This window comes from Echiichthys vipera (assembly GCF_963691815.1).
Source record: "Echiichthys vipera genome assembly, chromosome: 6".
Classification (NCBI taxonomy): domain Eukaryota; kingdom Metazoa; phylum Chordata; class Actinopteri; order Perciformes; family Trachinidae; genus Echiichthys; species Echiichthys vipera.
The window spans coordinates 12,305,346-12,332,274 of NC_139831.1; the positions used below are offsets into that span (position 1 = coordinate 12,305,346).

Below are 26,929 nucleotides of genomic sequence, written 5' to 3' on the forward strand. Positions count from 1 at the left end.
TCAATAATTTGCAGCACAACCATTCTGTTTAATCTTATTTGTATTTTCCTTATTACTTTAACATTTTCCTCATATTTGCTGAAACTCTCAATACAGCCAACAGCACTATGAGACAGACAATCTGTGAGAAAGTCTTGTACCTCTGAGTCCACCTGCTGCTTCATGTCATCTGTAAGATTCCACCGCGACTGACCTCACATAACCTACGGAGCCGAGACTCTGATGTAGTCTCTTTTTGGGGGGATATATACACATACAATGCACGTAACAGCAGTACTACCAGATAGAATAAAGCAAAAAAAGTAATACTAAAAGTAATAATATTTTTTAAAAGAGTAGCATTAAAGTGTAATTCCAGTGTTAAATAAGCCATCAAGATAGTTTTTTTTGTTTATAAAATATTATCGGAGAAGTTCTCCTTGAACTGTACTCAGTGCATTCGGTAATCAACTTGAATGGACTGTCTATCAATATGGACGTAGCTGGCTGCTAAGGCTTGTAGCATTGTAAAACAGTATTTTTTAATAAACTCTGGGTTCGCTTACTATGTTGTTGGTTATCATGCTACTGCAGAGGTTTATATTAGTGGTTAAAAAAGTCGGTTTGGATGGTTTAGCTCTCTGCCCTGAGCTAATCAGTGCTAGCCAAGTCTGGCTGCTAGCAACTGTCTGGGATTTCTCTGTTAATAGTACATTAATGAAAAAAACTGTCTTGATAAGCTATTTGATGTATATGTATGTTGAAAACGACCATGAAACGCAAATATGCCGGAATTACACTCTAATAGAACGTTGAGAAAAAAAGAAGAGACGCAGTGTCAATGAATGCTTGTGAACTCTGATCAAAACTGTGAAATTAGGCAGCGCTGGTCAAATATGAATGAGATATTTGTTATACAGTATTGCATATTTCTTGCAAAAGTCTCGCCCACCGTTTGGACAAACTTTCTAATTTTATAAATAAAGTTACCTACTTCAGCTTTAATGGTCTGAACAATGAGCAGATAATTGCATTTGGAATGCATTTTCTTTACATTTTTCTCCTCAGTTTGTTTGGAAATGAAAATAATGTATACATCCAGCATGCTTAAACCAGTTTATACACCGAAACACTCAACCCATGCAACAGAAAAGTACTGAGAGTTGAAAAAAAAAAAAACTCAGGCAAACACGCACTATCGGGCACAAATACACTGTATAAAAAATGTGTAGCCATACACACCCCACCATTAATGAGCAATGTCAGACATGTATGCAAACATGTGAGAGTAAACATGGGTAGAGCTATGCACTGGTAGAAAGGAAACGCAAACACACATGTAAACATATGCACAGTCCTGACTGCAGCCCATCACTCATAATTTAATTTGCATTTTCTCCGTCCTGATAGAAAAACATGTCTCGTAAAACAAGCTAAATCAAGACATAACTCTGAGTAACTATCATATTGTATTTGTCCAAATGAGGGATCAACGGCATGCTGATTTATTGAATAAAGTATAAAAAGGCAGGGGATCTTCAGCCAAACACATGGTGTGGGGAGTCGATGCTGGCATATTGTTCAGATGAGGTATTGTTTTTATATTGGTCTGTATCAGGCATTAGTCATCGACAGGGAGATGGAGAAAGATGGAGAAAAGAGAGAAAACATGTATTGATTTCATGTGTGGAGTCTGGTGTATCTAATAACGCTTTCTTTTAACCATATTAGAGAATCTTAGCAACCATTATAAAAACCCAATGATGTCACGCTACCTTATGGCAACCTCAGAGCACTTGGCATATGAAGGAAATAAGGAAATACTTCAGGGGATATTAACTTCACGTGTTATTTACACACAACGGGTGAAACCACATTAGCTTTCCACAGCCAAATGTTTATTATCATGCGCAAGTTTTCACCTACATCGAAATTTGTTTGGAATTACTCAATTTCGCAGCAGTCTGGAAGAAATCTTGCGATGTAAGGCTGCCAAAGATATTACGCTAAGTGTTGCGCATGCAGCATGCATGCCGACACAAGCTGTGTCTGTGATTACAGCAAGACAGTCTGACCGCTCAAATTAAAGAATATTCAGACTGCTGGATTGGATTACACGTAGTGAATGAACACAAAATGATGTTAAACTTTTAATCGGATTACAGTCGGCTGTTTGACTAAGATGCTATGGTGAGGTCAGATACAATGTTACAGGATTTAAAATACAAACTAATGAGTCCAATGAATATATTTTTATTGTATTCTGAACGTTGAGGTGTTTGGTTGAGGTGTTTAAAAGATGTCTGATTATGTAAAGAAAGTGCTTTCACATGACTAATTATCAATAATTACTAGGCTGTATGTAACCATGGGCATTGAGGAATAGATTTTCTACATCAGCCCTCCCTGGGAAGAATGTTAGAAGTTTTTAACGACAGGCAAACTTTTCCCATGGGATGTATGTAAGTGACCAGGAACCTAGAACTAGGCATGAGTGTGTGTGTGTGTGTGCATGTGTGTGCATGTGTGTGTGTGTGTGTGTGTGTGTGTGTGTGTGTGTGTGTGTGTGTGTGTGTGTGTGTGTGTGTGTGTGTGTGTGTGTGTGTGTGTGTGTGTGTGTGCATGTGTGAGACATAGGGGCCTGGTAAGTAACAGTGATACCTACAGATAAGGGAAAAGGCCACATTCTGTGTGACCATGTAGGTTTTGTTCATTTCTTGATACCATATGCAACAATATGTATATATGTGTGTGTGTGAGTGAGTGTGTGTGTGTGTGTGTGTGTGTGTGTGTGTGTGTGTGTGTGTGTGTGTGTGTGTGTGTGTGTGTGTGTGTGTGTGTGTGTGTGTGTGTGTGTGTGTGTGTGTGTGTGTGTGTGTGTTTGTGTACGCTTTCTCAGACTATCTTCCCTTTCCCAAGCCATTTCTTTAAGAGATTTAGAGTGGGGAAATGTCACAGCAGTTTATCACCAACCACACGAAACAAGCTGCTGGCCCACCACATACAAACACACACACTCACTCTCTCTCTCATAGACACACACACACACACCCTCTTTTTCTGGGTCCTTCACACCACTGTTTTAAGAGCACAGGATGCACACAAATAAAGGTCTTTCTTTCTTTCTCAGTCTTGCTCAAACACATGCCCATACACAGATGAAACCTGAAAAGGAAATGTTCCAAAAATCCATCATGGTCCTCACAAGTATGGTTATAGTTAAACAAATGCACTTACACATGCAAACACACACATAAACTTATTTCCACTCCTCAGCGTAGTTTGTGCTGGGAGTGTATTTTTATCTACCGGTCTGGTTAAAGCAGAGTGAGGAGGGAAGCTGCATGCAGCCAACGGTGATTATAGTTATTATAGGCCTAACACACACACAAACACACACACACACCGACATACACACATACAAATTTGAGCCACTTGAGGCAGAAGACTGAGAGAGCCCTTAAAGTCAATTAGGACAGCTGAGAGGAGAACAGGAGTCACACTCTGAGTGCAAGGCTTCGGTATGAGTTCGACAAGCATGAGTAACATCAGCAATGACTTTGGCATGTCATTGGATCCCCCCGAGAAGATTAAAAAAGACAATACAATAGAGAACGTTCATACCTTGGAAAAAATGTCTATTTGATATGTTTACTGACAGTTAGATGTTTACTCTGTAGCCAGTAAATCGCCTTTGGAAGTAATTATGCCTCAAAACAGACTGGAGGTCAGTCCAGCTCAGCTGTGTTAGCTAACCAAACCATTTCATCATGTTAGTTCAGACGCACATCGTTTAAAGGGGTCTCTCTGTGTCCAATATGTATGGGAGACCCATTTACTGTACATAGAACAAAAAACTTGTCAATGTATAAATGGGCATTTGTCTTATGAGGGTATATTCTCCATAAGCTGTGTATTCTGTTCTTTGCACCTGTTTAAAGTTTCCTTCCACATTGGCAACACTGCGTGAAAATGAGGAGTAAGATTTTTTTGAGAAATGCAGTAATGCAGAAATGTGTCCAAGTTGAATTATATGTGCAGTGCGTTATACAAGTCTCCTTTGAGCATCTTTAAAGAATCTAACATGTTACTTATTTTTTATTTTCACCTTCAAAAGCATTCTGCTATCTCTGCATGACCCAATACTGCAAATATGTCCGCATTCCCTAACTATTGTTCAGAGACATGGGAATGAGTTCTGAGTCTTTGACTGTTTCATATGAACAGTGACTCACAATTTTCCTGCTGACAATTCAGGCATTTCAGCAGTTTATTCTCTGCATGTCATCATATCCATACCAATTTAACATCTTGCTGCTTGTTTAACAAATGAGTCTTGCTGCTTGTTACTGGCATGTCAGTTCATAATTACTCTATTAAAGCTCGTAAATACTCAGTAATTACAAAATTCAACTCCTTGCATAAGACACTTGCATTCTCTCCTGCCCTGAGATCCCTCATTACCATGGGAAACTTTATTTTATAGAGACTTGTTTCCCCTATAGCCATATACAGGCCTATTAGGTAAATATAGAGTTTGCCTAATTGCTCCAGCATGGCAGTTTTTTTGTTAATGGGATCCTTGTAGAGAAACGAATACAGAGTCACAAAGAAGAAGAAGAAAGAGGTCATAATAGACCTGCTGGTACTTGGTAGATTTAACATGAAGTCGTCATACCTAAATGACTGAAGGGCTCATTTGATAGCATCTCATTTGATAGCATCTCATATGAGCGTTTTTTCATCCACTGTTTACACAACTCAAACTATTAGAGATGAGGGAACGATGAAATGCAAATTTGCAAGTTTTATATGCCCATGAACCCATACTTTTTTTTAACAGCAATATGACAATGTCATGCCATAGGGCAGTAGATGCCCTTCCATACAAGGTCCATACAGTATTGAAAATGTTTTTAAAAATAAACATGGCCTCAGGTTGTGTCCATTACGTGGACACAACGACTCAGACTCTTTTGTCAGTCTTTAAAGTTTTCGCAACAGGTTATGCGTTTTTTCACATCTGTCAAAAGCCTTTAGAAAGTTGTTTGACCACTCAGAGCCATCGTACATGCACAAGCACAAAGCATTTTATGACAAACAAATAAAAAATAGTGGCAGGTGATTGCAGAAGTTCTTGATATTGGTAATGGTACTGGTATGGTATTGTGCCCTTGGCACCGTCTTGATAAGGGGATTTATTCATTAGCTATGTATAATACAAAATCATATTTTCTGCTCAACTGCTCCATTCTGCCTTGTATTGACAATTTTCACTGCCAATAGATTAAGAGAATAAAATGTCAGTATGTCAGTATGCAAGGTTTAAAACTAAGAAAATTCGAGAATGAGAATACCTCAAACTCTGGCATGAAGCCCATTATTTTTAGACATGAACACAGTAACGAATAAACACAAAGGAATCAAAAGAAAGGCAGAAGCATTTTAATGTAATTTCAACAACCTGGCTTAGCAACCCCTGAGTCATTTCAGCAGCCCTGAACAGTTAATCACCACAAACTGCTGACAGAAACAAAGAAAGAAACAAACTTACAGAATCCTGAGGTTCTTGAGGCCAGAGAAGTCCACTTTAGTGATTCTGGTAATGTTGTTTCTGTTCAAATCCCTGCAAGGAGAAACACAGAGGTTACAAATCTGATTGCTGATCAAATTGAGTTTCATTAACACTATGGAGTTAATATATTACTGTGTAACTTCAAAGGATGTGATTTATTATTCAAAAAGAAAAGGCTAATAATCAAATGAAAATCAGTGAGGAACAACTGCGTGTACGTTTGTGTGTCTCTGTGTGTTCTCGCTCTCTCTATTAGTGAATGTGGCAGGACAAAGCGTGAGAATGCCCCACAGCATATGAGCCCACACACACACACACACACACACACACACACACACACATACAAACACAAACAAACAGAAACCAAAATACACAAACATTCCTACCGTAAAGGCACTAGTAAAATTATGTGCGCGCACACACACACACACACAAATACACAGCCCTCTCGCTTCTCTAACTAATTGAGAGATTTTCCAGCAAAAAAAGTGGGATGAAATTATTTTCTCTTTCCATCATCAGAGTTTAAACCTTATCGTGTTTCCTGGCTGTCATTCAACCTGTTTTAACTACGGGTGTACGACGTCTGCATACTGCAATATGAACTGACTGCCTGAGTGTGTATTTGTGTGTGTGTGTGTGTGTGTGTGTGTGTGTGTGTGTGTGTGTGTGTGTGTGTGTGTGTGTGTGTGTGTGTGTGTGTGTGTGTATAGACTGGTTCCCTTTACACGGGTATGCTGTTTATTGAAACACTGTCGTACTGGAGGAATTAGGACAAGGAAAACACACACACACACACACACACTCACACACACACACACACACACAAGAGAGCATAGACAACACACACAACGCTTTTCCTTGCTTTGTAAGCTTTCACTCCCCCTCACAGACACACGCTCATACATACACATAAACAGAGTCTGGTTTTGCCGAGGCATCCTGCATGTGTGTTTTTCATAATACACCTAAACATTTATAAATCTGATTTAAGACCATATTAGGTTTCAAAAGGCTTCTCCAAGCTGCCATGGCAAGGACCACTAATAAGAGCCATACCCCGGCCTGAGAGGGGGAGGGCTGGTGTGGGACAAGGGCAGCACTTCCCAAAGCCCAAAATGGGGTCCAGGAGTCCACCAGGGGTCCCTGAGAGGGCACCGGGGTATTAAGTAGTTTTAGTATCTCATCTGATACAGACTGTACTAAAAATCATAAGCAACAACAAGTAAATACTCAGAATGATGTCCCAGTCCAATTGAGGATTCCTGATATCAGAAAAAGAAGTTTGTTTTCAGCCAAACCTGCCCATCAAAAAAATGACTGACAGAAGTTGATGTCTAGCTAGTAAACAGTGAAGCATCAAGCAGCCAATGGTGGAGACCAAAACAGAGCTAAAATGAGTTTAAATATTGGACTTATTTTTGCCAGAGGGCCAAGTGTGTTGCCCCGTGTCTGCTGGATGTGTAAACAGGAAAACTAGACATGTTCACCATAACAACATTATAAGATTATTTGTCAGAGGAAAAATCACTGTTCCAAAGTTTTTATGATTAATAATCAGGGAATTTATTATTCGACACAATGGAAGAAAAAGACATGAAACTAAAAATCAAGAGCTCAACACGTACTCATAGAACTGGAGTTACATCCAGGTAACTACTACATATCCCCAAAAGATTCACTAACATCTGAACTGTTTTGCTCCAGCTTAGTAACGTAACATTTACTTGTTAAGTGTCTTTTTTTACCTTTACTTCAGCATAAAGAGGTGGATGATTATCTCAAAGATGTGTAAACATATTCAAAGTATTGAACCTTTTTGCAGGAACTTTTAGACGGAAAGCTTTGCAAATTCTTTGTAGATTTAAGAGCTTTTGCTGATATAAGGCTAGAGTGTCATTTCCCTCTGACATCTTTACAGCCTTTCTTCTCAACACTTCAGGTGGGTGGCATGTCAACTTTCTCTCAGGACACCATAAACTTCTACCATTCTTATAGAAGCCACGATGTTATGTAACCGTGGTTATGGCAAAACTGACTAATCCCGACATCCCTAGCCCTAATATATATTTATGTGGCTAACCCCTTTTCCTACGTCAATGTATTCTTTATATTAAAATAAAAACACATCGTTAATTAAGCCCTTGTGGCCTGTGGTTTAAGGTGTTGACCATGTAATCCCAACCATCCCCTTTTCTGTCGACTAACTAGTAAAATAATAATAGTCTTGCAATCCGTCAATAAATTGACAGATTCTGGAATTACTGAAACACAAAAAATAAAAGTGATATTGCTGGTATGATGCTGTATTCATTGTAATCATATATAAACCCACATCATCAAGTTATCCAAGCATTTGGAAGCAGACACAACATGAAGAAAATATAACAACAGAGAGGAAATTCATGAGGATTTTGCGTCTCATCCATCTTGGCCGTGCGCTCAAGAGACCAGATAAGTTTCTGACAGCAAGCCATTTCCCCATCATCCAGACTCGATGCTGCTGGTTCTTGTCACAAGCTTTCAGTATGTGTGTAATTGCCAGTTCCTTGGAAAGCGAGGCAGCTTGATAAGCCTTCTTGGACGTGGTGAAAAAGCTCAATACAGCATTGATTTATCATTTGAGGAAAGAGCTGCTTCCATGATGAAAGCAACAGTTTTTTTTTTCTTGTTGATTTGTAATTGCAAGTATCCACTCACTTCTGAGTGACTCTGAGGCAGCATCAAATCTGAAAGCTTCTGTTCCACATCTCTCCATCTTCTCCTCCATGTCCCTCTGCTATCTGTCTCTCCTCGTCTTTTAACATTCTCAGTTTTTCTTTCTTCCCTCCCTCCTTCTTTTTATCTATCTTGCGTCTCTCATTTCTCCAGTCACTGGTCTTTACTGTCAATCAGTCAGTCCTTCGCAGCCAGCTGTACCCCAGTGTTCCCAGCCTTCCTCTCCACTTCTTCTCTCCAATCTCCCCCTTTTACCGTGTATCCCCCTCTCAATCTCTCAGTCTTATCTTTCACTGTTTCACAGTTGACTAAACACTTTTTCTTCGCCTCTCTCTGTTTTTCTCCCTCTTCCTAATCTTTCCTCTTTTATCTCAATCTTTCACTCTTTTACAGTTGGCTACATTTTCCTACCCCTCTGTTTTTCCTCTGCCTTTTTCCCTAATCTCTCCATCCTTATCTCCACCTTTTTCTTGTTCACAGTGGAAACTTCTGCTCTCACCAGGGAAACTGCTCTTGACTCAAACAAACAGTGAGGATACAGGACCAGGTGGAGCGTGATGGCACCACCCTATCTAGCGTCGCCACCAAACAACTGAGGAAATCAAGGCCATTGCCAGAGCAAAACTAGATGTAGGGGGAAACTAAATAATAACATTATCAAATAAAAAGGACACTAAATCTAGGGGATAATGAAAAGGTGTTAAGTATGACCTCTAGTCATTCTTAAAAGGTATACAACCTTTAACATCAGTCATATTATTGATGATTTGCCTCTATGCTACGTACTAAGAAGTCTATTATAGATTGGATCAATTTGCAGTGTAAGCTTATAAGGCTATATGTTATTTTCATCCTTGGTCAAATATCCAGTGACGGACTTCAATGACTTGTCTTGTTTTTAATGTCCAAACCACATAAAATGACCAATTTGAGTTTGTCTCCCCCTAAAGTGTTTATATATCCCATTTAACTTATTGTATAGCACTTGCTGTTGCTATAAATCATATGAAATGTCAGCCTGTAGCCACACATATAAAAAGCCTAAATGAACAGCTATCATCGATCAACAGTTATCAATAGGGTTGCGTATTGTCTACTGGCAACAATGCGTATTATAATACAGGAGGGATACGATTCAATATACTGCAATACTGTATGCAAGGCGATATGCTGCGATATTTTACAGTCTTTTTTAGGTAAGCTGTCATGATAAAAGGAACACACCCCCATATGTATGCATGTTGTTACATTGGATTGGAAGCTTCAAATGACTGAAGGCACGTTACAACATTACTATCTAGCAAATCATTGAAAGTAAACTATCAACTAAAAATTCAGTATCTTGTTTGTGTGCTCTGCCTGAACTAACTCAATGCACTATCATTAGCCTTAATATAAGAGTAAGTTCCACTCTCGCTACTTTGGAAGCTGTGGGGGTGTTGTGCATTGAGATATAAAGTCTGATAATCCCATACAGGGATGGAGCCTTCATGAAAATTGGTAAATACCAAAATCCGATGGGAAAATTGCACATGAATACCCCCTCATGTGGTAATTTCCACTGGGAAATTTTGATACACTTTTGATACACGAGTTGCCAAGATGAGATAACCTTTGACCTTTTTAACATGGTGGAGCACAATGTAAGAGTCTACTTTATTACAACAACACTGTTTTTGAGCTGTGGAAGATTATGTTATTATACTGGGGAAGATTATGTGCTTAAGATAAGGGTAGACCGAGCTTATGTAGCAAACAGAAATATTAGCTTTTTTTTTTTTTAATCTACTATTCATGATCTATAAAAAATACAGCATATTATTTACCGTTTGTGTTTTGATAAATCCTCTTTTTGCTGGTCTTTTACTGATGAATTAGGCAGTTTAAAATGTTTTTCTCCAAGTAACTGATCAGGATCTGTGGCTTTGCCATGTTTCATTTCTCTACGACAACAAACGCACTTGAACACAATGCACTAGTAATTTCCAGTTCACAAGTGGAAAATACCATCTTTTCCATAGCACGTGAAGGCAGCATAAGGCCTTTGTTTTATACAGAAATTCAAAAAAGCTGTTTGAAAAATCTCTGAGAAGAGAGTCTGTCATGATAGTGCTTCAAAACAATATAATCCTGCTATAAATAACATTCAAGAACCCAACCTAAAATGATTAAAAACTAAAAAATAAGCAAATAAACATGGCTACAGAGGATTTGAATGACTTAAAGCTAGTGAGGCGGCCATTTTTATGCACCTGGTCTGCATACGTGTGGGTGTCCACCCCACCCAGCAGTAAAGCTTAACTTAGCTTTAAATTTAACTGACCAGCTGGCAGTCAGACAACTAACGAGAAGCTTTAGCACAAAAGCTCAAGTCGCTGTTTGTTTCCATTACAGGCAGAGGTAGGGCGCACATGGCTGTGCGTTTGCGACAACGGGATAAGGCAAGAATGCAAACAGCAGGTGTTCGGGGAATTAATGTACCACACAACACACACACAAAGGCACAGACAGCTCCTCACCCCAGACCACTGAAACCAGTGAACCTTACAGTCTGGTTGCCTTGGGCTGGCATACTGGTTGACTTTACACACACGCACGTTTGGTGTGTGGGGGGCTGATTCACTTACAGCACAGCTTTATTGGTTGGCTACACCACAGAGACTGAGAAAACACAGAGAAATAACTAGAACGTTAAACAAATGACAGATCAGGTAACAAAGGCTCCCAAGAGCTCAGTGGAATGAAAAGTTAGACTGGTGTCCAATGTGGTAAACCATGAAATATTAAAAGAAAACACAAGTAAAATGTTGTATGTATGTCAGCTTACTGGACGGTCAGTTGCATTGCCACAATCTAAAAACTGTCCTGTTTTATTTTCTTGCCCATTTCCCTCTTTTTTCATTATCGGACACAACAATGAGGAATAACGAATAACTGCTGCTTACAGTTTCCTCTCTCTGTTCTGTCTCTGACACTGTGACGTTTCCTTGTTCCACTTTGTCTCTCACTCCATCATGCACCTTATCTATCCATCCCTCCATCCTTTCCCTTTCATCCTTTGTTGTTCTCCGTCCAACGCTTCGTTTCCAAATGCGCTCGCTTCCTGTGCTAATCTCCTGTTATTTTCCACAAGGCTCTTGTGCCGCTTCACTTTCTCATTCCTCCTTTCTTGCTCTCCTTCCATCTTTCTCTCACTAAGATAGGTATGCTCAATTTCACTCTCTAAATCTCCCAGTTACGCAAGGAATCCTAATTGCCTTCTTCCTTTTCCTCTGAGCTCCACGCTCTACAGTGTGTTTGTCACCAGAAGTAGGGGGCAGGCCTCATGCTGCTTCAAAATTACCCTTCGTTGCAGCTGCAATCCATCCTTTTCAAATGATTGGATATGACATTTAGCAGCACCTGCTCAGACTTTTTTGATCCAATCACTGAATGTAACCTTAATTGATATGAAGGCAGAAACATTACAATTTTTTGCCCAATCAGAACAGAAGGAGAAGGCAGCTTGGACACCAAACCAGTAAGAACATTAAAACATCACAGTTTGCTGCTAATTGACTAAAAAATGTTTGAAATTAAACATACCCTTCTTTGGTCATTTTGCATGTAGGTGCACAGCTATGTAGTAAGCTAAACAGACGTCATATATAAAAAGTTGTTTTTACTGGAAGCAACTATGAAACTGTGAGGACAGGTTAAACAAATTCAATGATAGTGAGTACAGACTAGAAAAAGATGAGATACCATGAATAAGAGTTGCACCAAAAAGTAATATAATTACGTACTACTGTGAAAGGAGTTGCAACGGCCATTGTGCCAGGAAGAAAGGTGAAAGATCAACTGACACGTTCAACTGACACCAACTGCTGGTGACAGTACAAGCATATTTAACATTTTAAATGAATTAACTTTTTAGTATCAAACGTACTTTAAAGAACTTGTGTTTACAAGAAGAAACTTTGAGTCAAGTAGAACAAGTTCTCTATTACTGTAAAAAGAAAAAAAGACCTGTAAAGATGTAATCATGGAAAGCATTCCAAAGAGTGACATGTTGATTCCCTGTCTCTGTTTGCACACCATGTATTGTCTACAACAGTTTTTACAAAGTTCTACAAGTTTTGGAAAGATTTTTGAACGTTTGGTCTCCTATGCGACCATTTACTGCTGTTTTGAATCTCTGTCATAGTGACGCTAATAGGAAGTGAAATCTCTCCTATTACAGAACGGCTCTCTGGGATACACGGCAATCATCACTTAGAGGTTTTGGGCATTCACATTATGCACAGACTCATACAGCAAACGGCATGTGAACGCATGGGAACAAGCAAATACATACACTCTCACACAAGATGTTCAGGGCTGAAGCTACCTTTCAGGACACCGAGTCTTTTCTTAAATCACACATGGATGGTTTTAAATAGCCTTCCAAAAGGCTCTTTCCAATATTGAATATTGTATTGGCATACATTTGATAGAAAACATAATAAATGTTCTCAAACTCATCTGTAGCACTGCCTTTATAACAAAATACACAGTCAACAGGTTAACACTCTGTTGTGTGATTGTTGATGATATAATTAATTTGATAAAGCACATTTTGAGTAATTAACTTAATTTAAATTGAAAGCAAAGAAATTACTCAATCCTGACTACAGTACCCTCCCACCGTTTGTATAAAAGCGTGTCGTATGTTTACAGCCAGCCATCGACTTCATGCAGAGTGGAATTTACACAGCGAAAGCAAACATTTGCCGACACCACTGGGGGAAATCTGCTCAGAAGACAAAGGTTTTCCTGATCTGATGGGGTTTACAGCCTCTGCAGTGCAGCAACACGCTGATCCCACTGCCGGACATTGTTTCTCAAGTAGGCTCGGCATGCTTCTCAGAAACATTCTGACACTTGACATTTAACATTTTATCTCACCACACATTTTGTCACAGTGGGTAAAAATCATTCTCTGTTTGTTTTGAGAAAAGCTACTAAATGTTTGTGAGGTCTAGAATGCTACAGAAAAGCTGAAAGAATGTGGGAGAACTTTCACAAAATAAAGAGAGGCGAGGAGCAAGAAAGATGAGCAGAGCCACTGATAATAAAGAAGCCATTAGTCATTAAAATACTTTCCCTTCAGGAGACTGAAGAGCACTCACTTCCACTCCATAAAGGGGAATCCTGTCTCAATGATGTGCAATTACAGCTCCGTCCGTCTCAACTGCACTTTAGTTCTTTAACTCTATGTCAATTTGATTCTCATGTTAGTATTTATTTGTCAATAATCATTTTTTCTTTTTCACTCTTGATCCTTATTTTCCTTCTCTTCTATCTATTTTTAAGCTTTAAATCCATCATCATCCTCCTCTATTCTTCTCCTGTGTACGTCTCTGTCTTTTTAATTACTTGCGATTGCCTCTTCCGCCTTCAGTATCACAAAATGATCGGATTGTGTTGAAATCTGGGACAGTAATGTGTCTCCACTGTGTGTTGCATCATCTATCGCTTTGTTTTCTGTGTGTCAGTCAGAATTTGTTTCTCTCTCCCTCCTCTATTCGCTGTTAATACCGCTCAACCTACCGAAACTCATAGTTTGGTGTCGCTGTTAACCACGCAGGCTTGACCACATTAGGGAGTCGCCTGCAAGCATCCCTTTCTTTTAGACTCACGAGCCAAAAAGGGCAATAAACCAGCGCTGTATTTGGTTAACTCTTTTCTTTGCTGGAGTTTATGGGACTGCATTGCCTTTGTCTAGATTTACTACTGCTGTACTGTAAGTGAATAGGGTAGGGTGGGGGTGGAGGGGTAATTTGGCCGCTGAGAGGCCACTTGACAAGAACAAGGACTGCTGCTTCCTCAACAGAGGCCAAGTCAGAAAAAACTAAGAGTGGAGCGAACGAGAGGATAAGAGAATGAGAGAGACAGAGAGATGGAGAAACGCACACACATGCAAAGTGCAGTGACCAACTTCACCATACGCTTTCAGCTGAACATAAACAGTCCGTCACTGTGGACTGAACATTGGGCCTAAAAAGGGGAAATTATGGTGTTAATCAAACTCTCAAAGTGTACACACACACGCATATTGCAGGCATGCACACAAATAAACACAAAGATGTACACGCACGTAGAGTAACACACAGAAACACATACTGAGAGAAAGTAGTACCCTGCATGTGTTGCTTTGGTGACAGCAGCCTAACAAAACAGTGGCATAGCTTGTTAACATCAAACGACTTCAAGCGTACTGCACTAACTCTCTCTCACTCACACACACACACACACACACACACACACACACACACACACACACACACACACACACACACACACACACAAACACACACAGAGCCAGACTGGCGTTATAGTATATGACATACTCTGAAATCCTACGGTCTGAGGACTTCTGTTTCAGCAGAAAGTCATATAACGTCGTTCGTGACTCGGGGTAGTTTCTATGTAACAGTCTCTCTCTCTCTCGTTATATGTCAAAGTTTCCAACTACAACAAATTGCATGTTTAATCGGGTTAAAGCATGACAGCGTACTGTGTATGTGTATGTGTGTGCCTTTGTGCCTAATGATGAGTGTGCATGTGTGTTGCTGCATAAATTCTACATATATTTTCGTTTGAAATATAAATGTACCTTCATGCGAGTATTCATGTGTCTGTGTGTTCTTGTACCATCTTTGTGAAGACCCATTTTCAGACCTTGAGAGGGAGGCTATTTCTGGAGAGTGAGGACATTTTGGCTGGTGTTACTACTTCAAAGAGTTGTTTGAGGGTTAAAAGAAAATTCTAGTTTCACACAACCTGGGTCCTATTTTAGTCAGCCATCAAATCATCATTATCTGTAATAATATCACTCCAAACACCAAGTTAGAAAAAACAACTAGAATTACTGTATTGTGGTCATGATGAAGTTTACATCCATGTTTGTCCATACTTTCATAATATATGTAGTGAAGACTTTAATTTAATAAAAAAAGGTTTATTTAAAGTGTATAGTGTATTGTTTCTGCTGAAACTTGCTTCTCACACATCTTCAACCCTGCAGCACAGAAGATCTGAACCATCCCCACAGTTTTTAAGTGCAAATCAACTGGCTGTGCAGAAAGCCAAAACAGAGATTACGCGATTAATCAAGGAAAAGATCATCAGATTACAAAATCCTACCAGCCGACGAGCAAAGGCCAGCAACAAGCGCTCGCGGGAGGAGTTTCCATCTCTCAACAGTCCACCGTCATCTCTACAGTTTCATCAAAGTGATTTAAGAATATTTTAGTGTATATTTTTTATACCGCTCCCTTCAATTACCTAAGTTTAGTGTATGGCTTTAGTTCCTCCTTGAGTCAAAGTGGACGTTTGTGCCAAATTTGAAGAAAATCCTTCGAGGGGTTCCTGATATATCACTTTCACAAGATAGCGAAGGATTGTGGGCAAACCGAAAACATGGCTTCCGCAAGCACAGAGGCATAAAAAGTAAAGACCACAAGCTGTAAGATGAGACGATTGTACAGAATTTAAGAACTAACTTTGAAGACAAACTGGGAAATAATTACCCAAATTGTTCACTGCAAACATGCATCCCCGATTTTCTTTTTGTTCAACTTCCAGTACTCATGCACAATTGGTTTTTTTTAAGCAAAAAGGGATTTCAGGTGTGCTAGCTTCCAGCTTACCCTCAAAATAAAGCCGTGTAGATAATATTGTTAACTGTTGTCTTGTTTAGAGCCTGTCTGATCTATTCATTTCTAATGTGTCATGCTATCTGGTGTTAATGTTACCAGATATCAGCATGTAAGTGTAACGAGTACAATAGATAGAACAATGGCCAAAACTACAAACCTACTTTTACCACCACTTTTTTTCAGTAATTGTGATTGGGTCTAGAAATGCATTATATCAGTGAGGGTCGTCACAAGTACAGCACAATTATCTGTATATTGATGTTAATGAGTGTGTGCACCTCTTTGCCTGTAAGGATTTTGTGTTTGTGTGTAAAATATATATGAATGGATTACACTTTAGGTGTTCTATAGGCTTCATTTGTTGACAAACAGGCTTGCTAGAATGTACCCGTGGGAAAATCAACTCTCTTGGTGTAGCGGTGTGTTGCTGCAGTCAGGGTAAGTTTGTATGTATGTTGATGGGTATGATGCTAGATAACTATGTTGTATGTTTGAATGAATGTCTGAATGTGATAAAAATGGAAAAATCCAATACAAATATTTGCGTATTTGTGTATGTTTTAATGCTGCCAGCTTGCTCTGTTTCCCAGAAGGGCAGTGCCCACTGTCACTGCCAGCTGGCTGCCTCCTTAGCAGACTGAATGCCATTATATAGAAAGGTCAGCTGCCTGCATGCTGGAGAAACTTGGGGAAGAGAATATCACCCACTGACCTAGAACTGCAGACTAAATACTGGTTACCCTCACTTGTGCCATTTGCATACCATAACTGAATCTAACATAATTGGAAGGGCACAAATGGTTACAAGGAGATGGCCACAGATGATAGGCGTGACATTAAGAGGCTGTATGAGAACAGCAAGCTCATTGTGGTTTTTGCTTCTTAGTTTAGACTTGTCTGCTAAAGCAATAACACTCAGCTGCTCCTTAGATGTATTACATCACTGTCATACCCACGATAACAGTAAAGAACAGTCTTCACTGAACGATGGCTTTTAAGTTACCAAAGCATGTGTGCTGACTTAAGCTTTCCTCAAAGTAGCCCACATATATAGAAATACTGCTCAAACAAAATACATCACTAAGCAGCCAGCTAACACAATATTATTTGCAGTGACTTCAGGCAAATGCTTGGGCCAAAACTGAAGTGAACACCACAGAACTTCAGTGATTACAGATTGTTCTTGAATCAATAAGATTATCCTAAATGTAGGGGTCAGGAACTGTGTCAGCAAAAATTAACTGGATTGCTACATGCACAGGTCAGCACCAAAGCACACACACACACACACACATACAAAGATTATAGTCACACCATGGAATGCTGTTTCATAGCTGAGGGTGTGGTGGTTACAGCATCCATTGACCAATCAACACCAAGCTTTGATAAGAGCCAGAACCAGTGGCTGGAACGTGTGTGTCCATTCTACACGAAGAAAAACACAAACTCACTGTTGCTCGCTTGCTCGCACACACACACACACACGCACACACACACACACACACACAGGCAGGATCTTATTGTTGTGCGCTCCATGGTAGGTTGGCAAGCTGAAGGGAAATGGGAGCTGTGAAAACTCTACTGGAGAGATGTTGCTGGCAAACTGAAAGTGTGTGTGTGTGTGTGTGTGTGTGTGTGTGTGTGTGTGTGTGTGTGTGTGTGTGTGTGTGTGTGTGTGTGTGTGTTGGAGTAGGAGGTGGAGGTCAGAGAGAGACATGGTGAAAAGAGATAGGGAGGAGGAAAGGGAGAGGAAGATGGGACAGACAAGAAGGTGGAGTAGGCAAGGGTGGGGAAAAGAGACCAAAGGAAAAGGGATTAAAAAAGCATGGTAGAGGGATGGGAGGAAAGAGCAAAAGATGTAGGAAAGAGAAACAATGTATAAGTAAAGATGAAGAGTTGGGAAGGGAAGTAAAGAAAAGGCCTCTGTCTTGTGCCAGAGGAGGCTAGAGAAAGTAGAGAAGGTGTTACTCGTAAAAAACTTGCCAAAACTTCCTCAAAGTGCCGTTAGCGAGGGAAAAGAAAAATAGGCAGTTAAAATCAGAATTAGTTTGTGTAAAGTTGGCACAAGCAGCTTGCTGCTTCCAGCAGTGAACTCATTCAACTGCAAACATGCGCACACACACACAGACACAAACAGTCAGTTTGACATACAATGTAATCATACATACCACACACATATAAGAGGATTTAAACCTAGCAATACAGATGTAAGGTCCCACACACACTTCACTGCAAAAAAAATTCCCTGATTGCAGATTTCAGCTCAACCAATTGGAGGCCCCCTGTCGCCCCTCACAGCAGTTGGGGCAACAGTTTGGAATTTGCTCTAAAAATCAACACTCTAGGTTGTGTGTGTGTGTGTGTGTGTGTGTGTGTGTGTGTGTGTGTGTGTGTGTGTGTGTGTGTGTGTATGTGGTCCCTGTAGGGCAGGTGTGAATTGGACCCCGGAGAGAAAAGCCGTCCCTGTTTTCCAATTCATTTTACCCAGCCTCGTTAAGCCTGTTAAGCCTCCCCCCAAAACCCTCCACTCAAATTAGATGCAAATGAGGTCTCAAGTGGCTTCCCAAGGAGGACATTACGGAATTGACTGGCCTGAGGTAATCTGTGAGGCTGCCTGTGAGTGCATGTGTGTGTGCGTGTGTGTGCGTGTGTGTGTGTGTGTGTGTGTGTGTGTGTATGTGTGTGTGTGTGTGTGTGTGTGTGTGTGTATGTGTGTGTGTGTGTGTGTATTGAGCGAGTAGTTGAGGCCACCACTGTTTTTTGTATCGTTAACCTTTCCAAATGCTCTGTTTACAATAGTGAAGAAAACTGGGTTTTTTAAAGCGATTCATTCTGTAGTTATGACAGGTGGACTCTTACTCATGGAGGTGGTGGAAGTTAACTGGATTCCAAGTTATATACTGTGTGTAATAAAGAGAGTGCGCAGGGACTTACTCTACAGTTTAAAAAGGACCACACTGGTGATTTTTTTAAACTTTACAGTGCCAACCATTTTCCAGTTTGACTTCCCAGGTTGCCTTGTGCCTTCAAAGTAAATCTGTAATTTTTTACTTTTTCAGTGTTGCAGTATATCCAGAAGTTATTTCATCACAATGCTTTTTTGTTTTACCCAATTTCCCTCAATCTGTGTCATGTATTACTTCTTAACTCAACAGTGAGTTTAACCAGGCGAGGTTTTGTATTCACGTTATGAGTCTGTGTGTCTGTCATGATGGAAAAATATGGTCCTTGAGACACCTACTGTAGCGGGAACTACCATTGAGGCGGTTTAGAGTATTTTGACAGGTGTTTATATTATGTATGTCCTTCTGTGTGTGGATAGATTTTGTCGCTGTGACGGCATCCTAACCGTGCAAGATACAGTCACAAAACATTGCCGGTGTGTAGTTGAGATCAAAATGAAAGGCAAGTTTGAAAATGGGTGTGATCCCCCCCCCCCCCCCCCCCCCCCCAAAAAAAAAAGCCCCACACGCACACTTTACGGCCCTGGCCAGATAACGGTGCAAGAAACTTTACAGGTTTGTAGTAGAAATCCAAATGAAGGCAAGGTTTAAACATGTATGTAGTCTGAGCAAGCGAGGCGGAAGTAGGGGTAAGAAATAGGGAAGGTGACAACACCCACGACTGTACGCCCCTGTCCCGATTTGGTGTTGGTGTGATCCTATCGCCAGATGGTCTCTAGTCTGCAATTGTTTTCAGTGACCTCCGCAGAGTCTGAATTTGTTTGATTCTGTACATGTGGCTCGAGAGAGAATGATAAAGAGAGCAGTAGAGTAGTCGCCGAAAAACATTTTCCACTCAAGATAAGGCGAGAGTCATGTCCTTTACTCAAACGCCACATGTTTTGTGGTCATTATGCATAGTATTCTGGTGTAGTTAAACCACCCCACTTGGTAGATACAATTGTATCCCCTGTTCTCTATGGATTTCTCCTTATGTAACTGAACATTTCTGCAAAACCGTGAGTCTCTAAAGAAACACTTGCCAGTTTGTGGATCAACCAATATTTCAGCATGAGACACAAGCAAATGACAAAATCAGAACAGAGAGAGCAAGAGCTACAAATACGTTGGTGACCTGACTGTTTCTATTTGTGATGCATGTTTGCAAACAGAGTAGCATTGGCATTAGATTTATTAATAACAAAATTAGTTAGTGTGTGTGTGTGTGTGTGTGTGTGTGTGTGTGTGTTTGTGTGTGTGTGTGTGTGTGTGTGTGTGTGTGTGTGTGTGTGTGTGTGTGTGTGTGTGTGTGTGTGTGTGTGTGTGTGTGTGTGTGTGTGTGTGTGTGTGTGTGTGTGTGTGTGTGTTTTCTCCCTTAGGCTACTACATATAGTCAACTGTTTAAAAAATGGGACGTTTTAAAATTGAAAAGGGTGAAACAGGATCATATAAAACTATTACTCGTGCTGATACTCAGTTTTTCTTAACAACATGGTTAAGGAGATATCAGAAATCAATTCAAGAATTTTGGAAATGTTTCTGTGATGCAAATGTCTGAGCATTTTTATTCATAACTTAACAAACTTGGCACTTTTGTCCACATAATATGTTGTCCGCATGGGCCTCATCCCACTTGTCAAACCCAAATCCCTGCTCAGGGCAATAACACTCATCTCTCTTTCCTAAAAAGTTTCCCATCTGCCGTAACCTTTAGAACTGGAATCTCATCCACTTTAATGTTTCCCATCTCAAACTCCCTGAAATATATCTGCAGAGAGAGAGGGATAGAAGAAGACAGGCAGTGAGAGAGAGTAAAAGGGAGGAAAAGAGCAACTCTGGGCCAAAGACACAGCTGAAACACTGACCTGGATAAATCAGGGAAACATAAACACATAGTTTCTAGAGTGAAAGGGAAGGGAGGGGGCGCTGCTACCCTAAATATTCCACCCCGGGGACCCCAGCGAGCGGCAGGGGACCCCCTTATCCCACCTCCCCATCACAGCCCGCTCTAATTATTTATTTTCCTAGGGTGTAAATGTCTTCGGGGGATTGCTGTGTAAAAGCCAACAGGTCCTGGGAGGTCAAAACGGTCCTGTGGGATGGTAGAGGTATGGGGTTCTTTGTTCACACACACACACACACACACACACACACGCAATCGCACTAGCCAGCACAAACATGCAGACGCAAATATACAAGCATATCTAAACAAACATGCAAAGGTAAAAATGCTCGCACACATGCTAATCATATGTTCATTTCCACTAGTACCCCCCACATCCACACACACACACACACACACACACACATCCACAAACAAGGCCCCCCACTTCCCTCTGCAGCCTACTGATTGTGTTTGTTGTCTCAGCGTTAGGTCTGTTGTTGAACCCCCGCAGGGCTTTTGGTTGCTCCGTTATCATGCATAATCGCTTCCATACCTTAACGGCATAGGTGTGCGTGTGTATGTGTGTTTGTGAATGCATGTGTGTGGCTGTGGGGGTGTATACGTGTCAAGATCACGCTAGAGGTGGCAGCAGCGGCTGTCAGGGCTCTATTTGTGCCTTAGGAATGAATATCATTTGAAACTGTCACCAGGATCTAAAACTACATTACTGAAGGTAATTCTTTAAGAGCAAAACCACTGTTCAGGATTTCACACAAATGACCAAGGCTGTAGCCATACTGAGGAAAACTTTGGAAAGTCTAACTGCAAAGGGAGTGCGGAAGAATATAAAAAGATTTAAGGAGCTCACTGCGTCTTCTCACCTTTCGCTTTGACCTGTTTAAAAACTTAATTACTCGCTCTAAAGCTGCTCCAGGACTGTTTTCTTAACTGCCTCCATTCACTGGGGTCACTGGTGGATTTAAGGGCAGTTGCATGTGCACCATCTATTACATGTGTAACCAAAGGGATTGGAGTATATGCTTTCAGTCGGCTGGGTTTAACTTGTAACTTTTCCAAGAAAAAAAAGCACCTTTTTTGTATATGTATGATGCCAATACTAGTAATAGTGGGATATTCTCCCTTTTATCAGCCTTATTGAGCTTACATGCCTCGTTTGAAAAGTCATCTTGATAGACTTGATGGAACGATAAGCTTTATGGTTTTTTGCAATACATGATAAAAGTTACTCAGCTGTATGAGCAGATGTAAGCCTAAGTTCATCGGTAGGATAGAGTGTTTGAATGCAAATATAAACATGAATATTCTTCTGGAAATACATTTAATTGTTCACCTTATAATGATCACTGACTGCAGGTCAGAGTTCAAATGCATTTCAGTTCAATCACTGAGCAGGAGCCTGATGAACATGGATAGACTTTCTACTTCTTCACAAGAAAACGGCACAACTGTGTATAGTGATCCACTGATGAACAGTTTGGCTTTATGAAAACATGAAGTTTGAATTGAGTAAGACAAGTTTGAAGTGTTCCATCAATGGTGTTTTCAGGTTTAAAACTGACTCCATCACCTCTGATAACTAAGTCCTGAGTCCTAGCAGGCATGTGAAGTTAGTCATGCATAATATGCTTTCATGTAACACAATAACCGTTGTCCCTGCAGGAATATTGTAGGATTATGAGAGTAAAGAAAGAAATGCGCGCCATAAGGCCACGGGGCACGCTACGATGATATTTAAGAAACATTATGACAGACAGTCATACGGTTTGCTTAAACTGTCATGAAAAGTCACTTACAGTCGCTCGGCATTCCTCGGTACTCCTTTAGGCACAGTCTTCAAACCCAGACCCTGGCAGTCCACATGCGACCCAGAGCAGCTGCACTTATGTGGGCATCCAGTCACCGAAGCAGCGCACGCCAGCAGCGCAAAAACCAGAGCCCAAACCCGGCAGAGCGCAGCCCGTTTCTCCGGCCCGATCGGAGGCATGATATCCACTCAAATTACTTCCAAACCGAAGTTAATTGAAAATCCGCGTGGGGGAAGAGTAGAAGTTGTAGAAGTAAGGATCCCGAAAAAGGTCAAGAGAGGGCAGTCGAATGTGTGGTAAAATAATTTTAAAAAGTGATGGAAATCAAATTAAGTTAGTTGTTTGCAAAAGTTCACCAAAGTTTCTCAAGTCGGTCGGTGAGAATCTCCTCAAAACGCCACCTTGCCATTGAAGAAAAAGGACGAAAAAAATAAGGATTTGGATGTGACACTTGCAAAGAAAAAGGTTTCCTTTAAAACATCTCACCGCGCGTCACTCAACTCGATGCGTAAAAGTCTCCCCCAAATGCTCCCCATTCACAAACTCTCTGTCCGCGCAGAACTTATCAGACTGCCTCCTAAACTTTCCAAGGTGAAAATGTTCTGCTGGGGTGTAACCTCCTTCCAGGGTACATCCCTCCGCTGCCAGGGAGTAAAAAAGTTGCAGAGGAGTTGTAATCAGTTAAAAAAAAAAAAAAAAGTTGAGAGAGCAACAGAGGCGCAACACAGACTGGTACGCCTGGAGGTTGTGAGAATGAGAGGCACACAGATTTGTACTTTAGTTTCCCCCAAATCTCTCTCTCTCTCTCTCTCTCTCTCTCTCTCTCTCTCTCTCTCTCTCTCTCTCTCTCCTTCTCCCTCTCTCTCTCTCTCTCTCTCTCTCTCCCTCTCTCTCTCCCTCTCTCTCTCTCTCTCTCTCTCTCTCTCTCCCCCTCTCCCCCTCTCTCTCCCTCTCTCTCCCTCATTCGCTCTGTCCCCCCCCTCTCTCTCCTTCTCTCTCTCCCCTCTCTCCTTTTCTATCCCTCTCTCTCTCTCTCTCTCTCTCTCTCTCTCTCTCTCTCTCTTTCTCCAGTAAAGAGAGTGAGAGATATCTTCAAACTTTCACTCATCCTTATCTTCAACCCCAGGAACACTCTGCTGCTGTATAAACTCGGTTACTTTCCCACACAGACAAATACAACTCCAAACTCTCCTGTGGCAGCAGTGAGCATATTTCAGCTCATTTCCCAGCAACTCGTCCTCTTTTATCATTGCCCCAGCATATATCATCTTAATGATTTACTTTCTGATCATATAGTGGGTTTTGAGCCACGTCTTTTATGAGCCATCTCTACAAATAGTCCAATTAATCATCCTTGGGAGTCTCTGTGTGTCATCTTCACTGATTAATGCATAGATCACTCTGAGTTTGTAGAAATGTCTTTAGACTTAATTCATCTTCTATTCTGTCAATGATTTCACAATGACTTGAAATAACATCAAAACTGGATCAAGGCTTTTTTGATTTAGTTTAAACTGATAGTTAATAATTTTGTTAATGACTATTATTAAGGTTCTTCCTCATCATGCAACTAGTCTTAGTCACTGCACTGATTTCTCCAGGTCTTTACTGCAGCAGTGAAGTGAAGCGCTTTATTCAGTGAGGATCCACTCTCAAGAGCGGGTGCCCTTCTGCTGCCCTCTGTTGGTAGAAAGGGAGACGTTCATAAACTAGTAGGAGAGTCATCAATTTGCAGTAATATGATAATTTCCCTTCTCATTAAAATAGTGTCCTCTAAATTAACTCAATTCATTTGGGCAATTTCTCTACAAATGTCAAAAAAATGAAAAGCTTTTTCCCACAGCAGTGTTTCAGTGCATAATGAACAGCAGGAAGTTCATAATATAATATGATTCAGTGTATCATTCTGGGACTGGAGTTATTAAAACATCAGTTTTTCCGGTCAGTTGGAAATCCACCAGAGGCAAACGTCTAGGTCTGGCTCCGTATTTGATTAATTCAAAATACTCTCATAAACAAATTTAAAAGGGATACTTTACCCATTTTAATACAGGTCTGCGTAATGGTAATGTGGGTGTTAGATGAACGGTGTTTGGCCTGTTTCCACGGCGGAAGTCCCGCTGGACCAGAGCATCAGAGATCTGACAAAATCTACCAGATTATGGGAAATGCGTCATTTCGTGGCATCATGTTCCGATGCTCAGTATCACCATGGAGACAGACCAAACACCGGTCATCTGACGCCCATATTACCATGACACAGACCTGGATTAAAATTGGTAAAATATATCTTTAATGTAATATTTAAGATGAAAAAACATTCATTCTCTAATTAAATGTGTTTTAATGGTGTGTCTTTCTATCTCTTGACATGCGTGCCGAGCATGTGTGCTCATTTTCAGGTGCGTATTTATCCCTGAGAGTCTTCTGGTGTTAATGTTGTTGCAGCCGGATCTGTGCCTTGTTCAAATGCACGTTGGTGGTACATGTGTGAAAGTTTTAGTGTGTGTTTGTGTGTGTGTGTGTGTGTGTGTGTGTGTGTGTGTGTGTGTGTGTGTGTAATGTACATAAAGACAGTTTCAGAGAAATGTGTTAGCCTTTCCTTAATTCCCTGTCTACTTTTTAGATATCCTTTCTATCCTCCAACTTTAATCTTATTTCCATCCCTCTCACACAGTCCCCCTTTGCTAGCTAAGGGACAGGTGAAAAATGAAGCTGCTCTGGAACTAGTTTCAGTTTCTTGTCAGATCGATGGCTGCAGCAGAGCACCACAGCTGTTTTTTTTCACAGCCACCAACTGCAGCTCCTCCTGGGGGATCCCAGGTGCCCCCCTGGTTTACAGGGAAATTAAATCCCTCCAGAGTTCCCTGGGTCTGCCCCAAGGTTTCCTCCCTGCTGGCCATGCCCAGGGAGGCAGCCTGTCAAACAGAGCGAGCCTGGCCTCTATGTGGAGAAAACCCTATTTCAGCTGCCTGCATTTTGGATCTTGTTGTTATCACCAACAGTTTCCACGCAGGGGTTTATCAGTTTAACCGTACCCAGACAAATACATCCTAAAAGCTTAGATAAGGGAGTTAACTAGAATAGTGCTACTATTAAACAAGTAGGCTATGTAGTGACGCGGCTGCTTCGGTCCATGCTATCATTAGTTGCAATCAGTTTTGTGTTGGATGCTAAACTGTGGTTGTGTCAAGACGATAACCCAAGATTTGCGAGTCTTGCGAGATGGTTAAGGTTAGAATACGTGGTTGGGAAACAAGTCTCACAAGAGTTTTTTTCCCTTCAAATCTAGGGTAACCATCTAGACATGACCCTAGATACAGTGATGTGTCGATCGCGAACAAGTCGGTTCTATTGATGGTTCCTTCAAGGGAACGATGGGTGTCAGCTCCTGTCTGAGGGCCATTATTTTTTCTTTGTCAATGAATACGAGACAGAAGAATAGGATGATCCTATAAAGTAATTGTTAAATATGACACTTTTGTTTGATCTGTTTTGTATGTAGGCAGTGACCAGGAATGTGCATGTGTATGTAGCCTAATGTTTGTTGATTTTACATTATTTTTACATAAATTAGGGCGACCAGACGTCCCCTGTTTTCACTGTGACTGAAAGATCCAAAAATGGAATGTAGGAAAAAATGAAAAAACTAAAGTGTTGACCAAAAGACACGTATAGTTGCGTAGCCTACTGCTCACACAGGCTAAAGCCAGCCAGAACAAGGGGCGACAGCCCAGAGCTCAGGGCAGAATACCCATCTAAAATGCCTGTATTTCTGGTATTTTGATTGGTGTATTCATTCATGAATTCATTCATGGAATTCCTGCATCCATTCAGCCAGCTATAGTACACACAGCAGAAATATCACTGATTGGATAGGCGAACCAAAGGTGTTCTTGTAAGTGTTACGATTTATCATCTATACTATATGTCATCTAGGGTTTGATTTATATGTGTATTTATTATCTACAATGCATGTAATAAAACAGTTCTGTTTGTTTGTCAGCCACAGATATTGCTAAAATTATTAGCAGTGATGCAACTGTAGTACTAAACAACTGTTTAGTACTACTCTACAGCACACAGTTTTATTATTATGACATTTCACTGTCACTCAAGCTCCTTACAGGTAGTTGGTAACTTGTCATTAAATGAAACCAACAGAAATGTATTATAAACTATTCACCACAAACTTGTGCCTGTCAGTGTCAGTGATGACCAGTGATACCACTAACGCGTTAGCCTACTTAGTAACGCAACTCTAATCTGACTGCTTTTTTTCAGTAACCAGTGGGCTGGTCTAGCGCATAACTATTTAACTA

The 26,929-nt window shown here is 40.7% G+C and overlaps 1 protein-coding gene across 1 annotated transcript in view; it reads right to left on the reverse strand.

The window, feature by feature from the left end:
- slit3 (slit homolog 3) overlaps positions 1-23,185 on the reverse strand; it is a 258,744-nt gene extending 235,559 nt beyond the window's left edge. Inside the window, exons 1-2 of the mRNA XM_083915485.1 lie at positions 22,596-23,185; positions 5,534-5,605 (exon numbers count right to left, since the gene is read on the reverse strand). Coding sequence (XP_083771611.1) covers positions 5,534-5,605; positions 22,596-22,786 — 263 coding nt within the window. The 5' untranslated portion in view covers positions 22,787-23,185. The remainder of the gene's footprint in view (positions 1-5,533; positions 5,606-22,595) is intronic.
- Positions 23,186-26,929: the final 3,744 nt, after the last annotated feature.